The 9392-nt window shown below is 42.9% G+C and overlaps 1 protein-coding gene across 1 annotated transcript in view; it reads right to left on the reverse strand.

The window, feature by feature from the left end:
- TMC2 (transmembrane channel like 2) overlaps window positions 1–9392 on the reverse strand; it is an 86428-nt gene that overhangs the window by 32169 nt on the left and 44867 nt on the right. Inside the window, exons 7-9 of the mRNA XM_012804074.1 lie at window positions 7216–7314; window positions 4402–4544; window positions 2096–2243 (exon numbers count right to left, since the gene is read on the reverse strand). Coding sequence (XP_012659528.1) covers window positions 2096–2243; window positions 4402–4544; window positions 7216–7314 — 390 coding nt within the window. The remainder of the gene's footprint in view (window positions 1–2095; window positions 2244–4401; window positions 4545–7215; window positions 7315–9392) is intronic.

Raw genomic sequence — 9392 nt, forward strand, 5'->3', positions numbered from 1 at the left:
TTTTTTTTTAAGAGACAGAGTCTCTGTCTCCCTTGGTAGAGTGCTGTGGCGTCACAGCTCACAGCAACTTCCAGCTGTTAGGCTTATGCGATTCTCTTGCCTCAGCCTCCCAAGTAGCTGTGACAGCAGGCGCCCATCATAGCACCTGGCTATTTTGTTGTTGTTGTTGCAGTTTGGCCCGGGGCTGGGTTTGAACCTACCACCCTCAGTATGTGGGGCTGGTGCCCTACTCACTGAGCCACAAGCACCACCCAGTTTCTTAATTTCTTTCAACAATATTTTATACTTTTCAGTGTAGTGGTCTTAGGTTAAATTTATTCCTAGAAATTTTGCTTTTTTTCATACTATTGCAAATAGAATTTTAAAAGTATTTTCTAATTGTTTTCTGCTAGTAGATAAAGATATGACTGATTTTTGATGGTTAACTTTGTGCCCTACATTAGTAACTCTTTATAAAGACACAGGTCATAAGTGGTAGGAGCCAGGATGAAAAGTGAGGTCTCCCACATGCCAAAGTCTTAACTCATAGTTCTCATGTCTGTCCTGTTATTTAAGTGTATTTGTTATGTCTGCTTTTAATAGACTCAGGGGAGAAGTCTTTCTCCTTCTCAGATTCAGACTGCTTCCCAGGCAGCAATTTTCTCTGTTAAGCCTATAGGAAGAGTCAAAGTCCCGACTCTCCCCTACCCTGCCCTTAGGTACAGGTGGCCATGAGTCCCTCATTACTGTGAGAAGGAGAGGAGCTAGCCCTCTGTTCCACCCACTGCCAAGCCCACAAGACTCTGGGGCTCATGAAATCCATGCAGTGAGTTTGTGATCCTGAGCCCTGCCTTCTGTAGGTATTGGTCAGTGAGTAGGAGGAAGGGCTGAGGAGAGGAGAGGGACAAAGAAGACAGTCAAGCACAGTTGCCATGTAGATCTGATGTTTGCCAGATCCTGGGGGAAAGAAAGTCCGACCAATCAGACAGGTAGAATAATGAACCATCAAGATTGTGAAATGGTCTTTGGTGTCACAGCTTCAGCCTTCATTCGTTTACATCTGGATTGTTATTTTATATGGACTATAGTCCTGTAGTCCTGAGGTCTACAGTTCTGTAGTCATAAAATATGTTTTATGAACAAATGAACAAGATAATTAGTTGTAATTGTTGTGGACTATAAGAAACATGGGGTTGATTTCTTTATTCTTATACCCCCAAACCAAAGTTCTCAACTCTTTCTGGGCATTCTAATCACTTGGGAAGATTTTGTAATAAAAAAAACAATATTAGGGCTGGGTGCAGTGGCTTGTGCCTATAATCCCAGCATTTTGGAAGGCTGATGTAAGAAGGCTGCTTGAGTTCAGGAGTTCAAGACCAGTCTGGGCTACATAGGGAGACCCCATCTCTAAAAAAAAAAAAAAAAGATAATTAGCTGGGTATAGTGGCTTATGCCTGTAGTCCCAGATACTCAGGATGTGAGCCAGGAGGATCTCTCGAGTCTAGGAATTCAAGGTTACAGTGAGCTGTGATGACATCATTGCACTCTAGGTGATAGAGCAAGACAGTGTCTTAAACAAAATGAAACCAAACCAAACAAAAACAACGTCAGGACCCCACTCCAGACTAATTATATCAACAACTTTGTAGGTGGGGCCTAGGAGATTTAATACTCCTTAGGTGATTCTAGTATGAAGAAAAGGTTGAGAAATGCCCCCCCCCCAAAGGGAGTCCTGTCACCCCAAAGGAGTTCTTCCACTTCCACCAGCAGAAAGCTGTTCCCTTAATTAGAAACAACAGCAAGTATGAGAAGATCTCATTTGGATCTAATTTTAGCCTTAATAAAATTAAAAAAAAAATGAAAGAAAGCTGTTCCTTGAAGACATAGGCAAGAACAGATCTCTGCCTCCAGGATTCTCTGCCATATTAAGAAACAGATGGTGAGCCCCAGTCATGAGCATTCTTTCTTGAGGGCTTGAAAGCTGGTCTCGTACTTCTGGGAAAGCTCTTGCCACAATTGTTTGGGGATTTTATTTCCTGTGCCGCAGGAAATATTTCCCAACGACCGGAGAGACCCAGAGTTCCCCCCAAAGCGGGAAGGGCTCTGAGGTGACTACCTTGAAGCTGGTGGTGATGGCGGCATACTTGTTGTCGGCCGTCTCTGAATTCCCAATCAGGTAGTCCCAGCTGGTGAACATCTTGAAGCTGAACGTGAAGTTATCACTCTCCCCATCGCTTGTGCTCCCTTGGGTATTGTTGGCCATCCTGGAGGGGACACACCGCTGTTGTGATGCCTGCCCCATTTCTGCTGGGTCACCCCAAGAAAATCTTGGCCTGAGTCAGTCCTGGCCACAAGTCGCTGATGAACAGGGAGCTGACATGTAATGAAGGAATGAGCCAGGCAGGGGCTTGAGCCAAGACAGCTTTGAAGATAGCCAGGGCACCTTCTCCCCAAATTCAGAGTGCCTGAAAGCACACACAGTGTCACTTGGGCAGCAGAGAACCTAGAGGATGCGGGACAATCCACTGTATTTTCTACCCGCACACCTGACTGCCTGTGGCTTGACTCACCTGCAAAGGCACCTGAGAATGCCATACTGGGACTCTCCTCAAAGAGGAATAGCCTTTTCTAAGTTATTTATTTTTTGGATAGAACATACCTATTTTTGTTTTCTTTCTTTTTTTTTTTTTAGAGATAGAGTCTCACTATTGCCTTTGGTAGAGTGCTGTGGCATCACAGCTCACAGCAACCTCCAACTCCTGGGCTTAGGTGATTCTCTTGCCTCAGCCTCCTGAGTAGCTAGGACTATAGGTGCCCACCACAACTCCCAGCTATTTTTTGTTGTAGTTTGGCTGGGGCCGGGTTTGAATCTGCCACCCTCGATATATGGGGCCGGTGCCCTACTCACTGAGCCATAGGCACTGCCCTTATACCTATTTTTCTGATATAAAACCCAAGAAGCCCTGAGGCAGCTGGTACTACAGTCAGATAATGATCACATCCTTTTTATAAATGAACTTGAATGAAAGTACCCTGGACCTTCCTATTCTATCACACCTGTCCTCAAAGTGTGCTTCCAGAGTCTGGCCCTGTGGGATTCCAAATAGGGGTCAACCAGGTACAACTGGGGATGAGAGGCGGTTTGTATGCCACTCTAACTCTGTCTTATGTGTTGGCCTTTTGGATTTGCTGCACCACAAGGCTTGGTTAGCTTTTTCGTTCATTGTGGAAACTGCCCATATCCCTACATTTATCTGGGATAGTAACAGGGAAGAAGCAGCAACATAAGGGCTGAGGATAAAACCCAGCCCATCTCCTTGTTTTTTCCTTTTAGAGAAAAAGAGCTGGGCAGTGAATAACACCAAGTAGCAGGTGTTGAGTGCTGAGAGGGGTCTTGTGAATAGTAGTAGTTTTGTCCCCTGAGATGATGTTACAGAAAGTTAAGCCCATTGACCTTTCAGGATTTCTTTTCTTTCCTTTTTATTTTTTTTGAGACACTATCTCAGTTTAGCACCCTGGGTAGAGTGCCGTGGCATCACAGCTCACAGCAACCTCCAACTCCTGGGCTTAGGTGACTCTCTTGCCTCAGCAGCTGGGACTATAGGTGCCCACCACAATGCCAGGCTACATTTCAGGATTTCTAACCAGGCTTCAAGAATACTCTCTCCTGGAGACAGAGCTACCTAGGTTTGTGCAGGAGACTGGGCCTCCCACCCCACATTGCCCCAGCTATAGTCGGCTCTGAAGAAGGCAATTCGTGGGTTGGACTAAATTTTCTTTTCAGATAATATGAATTAAGAGGCGCAGACATATTAAAAGTTTACTTCTGATTGTAGAGACAAGCAGAGGGGGGTGGCTAGAGAGGCTGCCGTGATTACACGTGATAAGTGATAAATGCACACAGCCAATACAAGTGTATTGCGTATGTCTTTATGAGTGCCAGGTCAGTTCTAATGCACAAGCTAGAGCTATGGAGGAGCAGAGGGGTTTTTCTGGGGAAGCTGAGTTCAGAAAAGTGGAAACAGACCTTACAAACTTCCAGTGTTACCTTCCCAGGTGCCATGCTACCCTTCAAGCTGGCCTTTTGACAGTTTGGGGAAACATGTTAGGATATTTGCTGCCTTGGGGCCTTTGCATGTCACTTTCTTTTTCTAAAATGCTGCTTGCCCAGACTCTCAGCACGGCTGGCAGTTTGCAGCCTCATCTAAAGGAGTTTCTGTCCCATTTCCTAGAACGTCTTGCATCACCTGGTTTATGTCTTTTATACCACATATTACAATCCGGATTTGCTTTGTGTATTTGTTTCCTTGCTCTCTTTCTAAATGCCCTCCCAAAGGTAAGTAGGTGGAGAGGGGCCAGAGGAGCGAGCTGCTTTTTGTGAAGAAAAGTCAACACCTATAAATGAGAGACAGTCATACTTACGATCTGATGACAATCACCAGGCTGTAGCCGAACACGCTGACCCCCACCATAAAGTAAGCCATGGGCAGCCGGTACCGCAGCCACCCGATGGTCCTCTGGTTGTTGTAGTAGCCGTAGAAGAGAGCGGAATACTTGATGTAGCCCTGTGGGACAGCAGGTGGTCATCACACACTTTTCTACTAGGGATTTCTTTCTCAGAGTTTTAACTGGAGTTGGAGGGGAATTAGGAAGAGCTTTGGATGTTCGTGCTTTTCTCTTCATGGTCTCCTGAGGCTCCAGGGTCCCCCCATGTCTCTCCCTGTTTCTCTCCTTCAATCTCATAGTTCCCCCATTACATGGAGTGCATGGAGCTATAGGAGGGGGAGAGTTACCATTTGGGATAAAAATAGGGGTAAGAGGCCTGTGTGTGAGCCACACGTACTTAACGGCTCAAAATGATTTTCCCCACCCCTAAGGTCATATTTAACATTCCAAAAGCAGATGGGAATCTGTGAGCTTTCTAAATACTTCAAAACTCATGGCACTCTACCCAGGGCGACAGCTTGAGACTCTGTCTCCAAAAAAAAAAAAAAAAAAATCTAAAGAATATTGCACACAATAAGGCTCATGATCTAACTCCAACTAAGAATATTGTTTTGTTTTATTTTTGGTTTTTAGGTATAATTAGTACACTTTTTAGGTGCAATTATTTAGGTGTAGTAGTAACTTAGATTTTTAGCACTTTTTACATATCTTTGTAAATGACAGCAAGTGGTTATTGTATAAATTCAGTTTGGCTTTGAAAGATGGGGTGTTTCAACAAGGATCTTTGGATAAAACAAAGAAGCAAGGAAATCTGGGCCAGGCACGGTGGCCTACACCTGTAATCCTAGCACTCTGGGAAGTGGAGGCAGGGGGATTGCTTGCTCTCAGGAATTCAAGACCAGCCTGAGCAAGAGCAAGAACACGTCTCTACTAAAAAAATAGAAAATAACTAGCTGAGTGTGGTGGTGCACACCTGTAGTCCCAGCTACTTGGAAGGCTGAGGCAAGAGGATTGCTTAAGCCCAGGAGTTTGAGGTTGCTGTGAACTATGACATCATGGCATTCTACCCAGGGCGACAGAGTGAGACTTTGTCTCAAAAAAAAAAAAAAAAAAAAGGAATAAAGGAAATCCTTAGTAGTAGCACAGTTAAGCACCCTTGTTCCAAATAGCTTGGAAAGATACTCTGACACATTTTCTTATATTTCTGAGGGGTCTCCAACCTGACTTTGAGGGTGAGGGATAATAGTAGCTATGGCCTGTGGTGGGAGGCCCCATAGACACGACTCCTGGCCTCTGTACCCGCCATAGCCTGAGGCACTGGGGTTTGGAGACTCACCAAAGAGGGAAGGGTGTTCCAGGCAGAGGACCATGAGAAAAAGCAGGGGACAGTGAAAGTTAGGATGCGTGCAGAACTTCCCCAAAGTTTGTGCTATTGGGGCAAGAAAGTGTGAGGTATTAGAGGGACATGGGACCAGAGAGGTAGGGGATGGCCAGATCATCAACAGTTCTTTTGGAAGTCCAACTAAGAACACTGGGTTTTATTCCATTTGGGAATGGGAATCAACGAATATTCATGGTGACGGAGTGACAGGGTCTGATTTGCATTTCGTATTCTATTTTTTGAGACAGGGCTTGCTCAGTCTCCCAGGCTAGAGGGCAGTGACATCATCATTGCTCATTGCAACCTCAAACTCCTGGGCTTGAGTGATCTTCATGCCTCAGCCTTATGAGTAGCTGTGATTACTGGCACCTCTACCACCTCTGGCTAATTTTTTTTATTTTTTGTAGAGACAGAGTCTCACTCTTGCTCAGGCTGAGATTTGCATTTTGGAAAGATCTTCCTGATAGCAGAGGGAATGGAGATTTTAGGAACCAAGACAAGGCAGGGAGGGGAGATTCTTGACAGTAGTCCTGGTAACAGAAGGGCATTAATTCAAAGTGTAAGAGGGATGATAAGAGGGATAGAGAAAAGCATTTTGCCCAGTGTTGGGATGCTATTTGATTAAAGTACTGGTTTTTCAATAATTAATTTCATTATTTCACATGTATTCTGGTAATCCCTAGGTCTTACAATCATAAAATGGAAGAGCATTGGCACGTTGGCAATAGAACCTTGACATCCCAAAGGTTGGGAAAAAGCCCAAGGCTTTTTCTTATTCAGATATTCAGTGATTTTCTTCCTCCTTGGCTATTCATTGATTCTCATTCCCCAATGGAATAAAATCTAGTGGTCTTAACTGAGTTTACAAAAGAAAGATTCAAGAAATATTTAGTAGGTGGGCTCAGATTTAGTGATCAATTGGATGGGAGATTGGTGAGGAAAAGAAAGAAGTATAGAATGATGTTCAGACTTTAGACTTGGATGATTGGATGGGGAATGTGGTTCCAATAAAGGAGATGGGAAAGAGAAATGTGGGTTTTGGCTGGATAGGTGTTTAATTTGAGGAGCCGTTTGGACATTCAGTTAAAGATGTCATGTGAAACTAGGGGAAAGCCTGCAGGAGAGATAGACCCAAGGTTTTCATGTGGGAACAGGGAGAGAAAACCATACTGTGATATCGCCATACAGAGCTGACAGAGAGGGAAGCGGTGGCCTCATGGGGTATGGCTGGAAGGAGGAGCCCATGAAGGAGACCTGGGAGGACTGCTTTGTGAGCTCAGTTAGCCTGGTGCTAATATTTTATTAAAGCACTAGTTTTTTAATAATTAAAAGCATGATTTCACAAATCCATGCAATCTTTAGGTTTTACAATCACAAAATGAGAGTGCATTGGCATGTTGGCATAGTACCTCAAAATCCCAAAGGACAGAGAAGTCCATGGCTTTTTCCTCCTCAGCCCGAGGCACTGTCTTCCTGGGAATACTTCCATAGGGCATGCCCATCAGTACCTGGTGCAGGGACACAATGACCCCAGAACAGTGGAGAAAACAGAAACACTCAGGTCTCTATTCATATGCTGGGTTAAATACCTTCCTTCTCAGTGTAGGACACATAGCAGAAAGGGAACAAACTATTGACCCTTACAACTATGTGAATGATCTGAAAGGCAGTGGTGCTAAGTGATAGATATAAAAAATACTACTGCATAATTCCATTTATGTGATATTCTGGAAGAGGGTCAGAAATCCTATCATCAGTTGCCTGGGACTAAGGGTTGGGAGAGGAGATTGCTTCCAAAGAGGGTATGAAGCAATTTGGGGGGGTGGGGAGTGATGGGAATATTTTAAATCTCAGTTATGGAGGTGGTTATTAGACTATACATTTATCAAAATTCATTGAATGGCATATCTAAAAAGAGTGAATTTTATTGCATGCAAATTATGCTCTCCAAATCTGTTTAAAAAAGACCTATCAGAGAGAATAACCAAAGCCAAAGTAGTTTCTTAAAAGAGCCACACATTTAGTATAAGTGAGAAAGAAAAATATTACACTGCAATGCAAAAGGCAATATAATTTTAGGTATATCAGTGATTTTTTAGAAAATTGGAAACTACTATATTTAACTTAAAGTCAATAAATTTTAAAATATAAGTTGAAATGGAAAGTTCAGGATAGTGATTACATGTGAGGGTTATGTAGGTAATACAGTTAGGGAAAAGTAATTAGAGGACTTGAGCGTACATATACATTATTTTTTTATTTTCAAGCTTATGATGAGCAAGAGTTCCCATTCATTATATCTTTTTATATGTCTAAAATATTTTAGTATTAAATAGTTATTTTTAGAAGCAATATCAATACAACTTAATTCTGGCTATGTAAACCTAGAGTAGAATTTACAAGGGGTTTTAAAAATATTATATCTTTTTTTTTGCAGTTTTTGGCTGGGGCCAGGTTTGAACCTGCCACCTCTGGTATATGGGGCTAGTTGGTGCCCTATGGTGCCTGTAGCTCAAGGAGAAGGGCTCTGGCCACATATATTGGGGGTGGTGGGTTCAAGCCCAGCCCCAGCCAAAAAAAAAAAAATTACACTTGTAAGGTACATCAGCAATTTTCTTTTCTTTTCTTTTTTTTATTGAATGGTAACTATGTACATTAATGACTTCTGGGGTACAGTGTGGGGTTTTCACATGCAATCCGAAATACTTCCATCAAACTGATCAACACAGCCTTCATGTCATTTTCTCAGTTATTGTTTTAAAACGTTCACATTCTACTCTTAGAAAGATTCACTTGTACCCCTATAAGATAAACCTCAGAAGTGATCCCTCCAAACCCCCTCCCTCCACTACATCAGCAATTTTCAACCCTAGCTGTATATTACAATCACCCAGAGAGCTGTCTCAGTTTATTGCTATTAACAAATTATCCTAAATCTCAGAGGCTTAAAACGACATCCATTTATTATTCCACAGCTTCTGCGCCAGTAATCTAGGTATGGCTTAGCTGGGTCCTTTGTTTCACCATTTTTCACAAGGCTGCAATCAATGTGTTTTCTGGAGCTTTGGTCTCATCTGAAGGTTTGAGTGGGGAAAGATCTTACAAGTGAGCTTAGGCAACATCTTCCAATGTTGGTAAGATTTAGTTCCCCATAGGTTATTGGACTGAACCTCAACTCTTAGCTGGCACACTTGGTTCTTTGCCAGGTAGGTCTTTCCAATCTGTTAGGCTGCTTCATCAAAGCATGCAAGCCAAGCAAGGGATGAAAAGCCAGCAAGATGGAAACCACAGACTTTCATAACCTACTCATGCAAGTGACTGGTTATGGACTTTCATAACCTGATCGTGTAAGTGATTGGTTATATATTCTGTTTGTTAAAAGCAAGTCAATAGGTCTAGCTTACACTTAAAGGGAAGGAGTTATACAAAGGCATGAATACCAGGATTCAGGGATCACTAGAGGTTATCTTAGAAGTCTGCTTAGTACCGTAGCTTTTAAAATATAGAAACCAGGGTCATACTCTAGAGATTCATATTCATTTGAGTGGGGGTGAGCTGAGGACCTGGTATTTCTTTTTTTTTTTTT

Source organism: Otolemur garnettii, unplaced genomic scaffold, assembly GCF_000181295.1.
Source record: "Otolemur garnettii isolate 467f Iridium unplaced genomic scaffold, OtoGar3 scaffold00025, whole genome shotgun sequence".
NCBI lineage: Eukaryota > Metazoa > Chordata > Mammalia > Primates > Galagidae > Otolemur > Otolemur garnettii.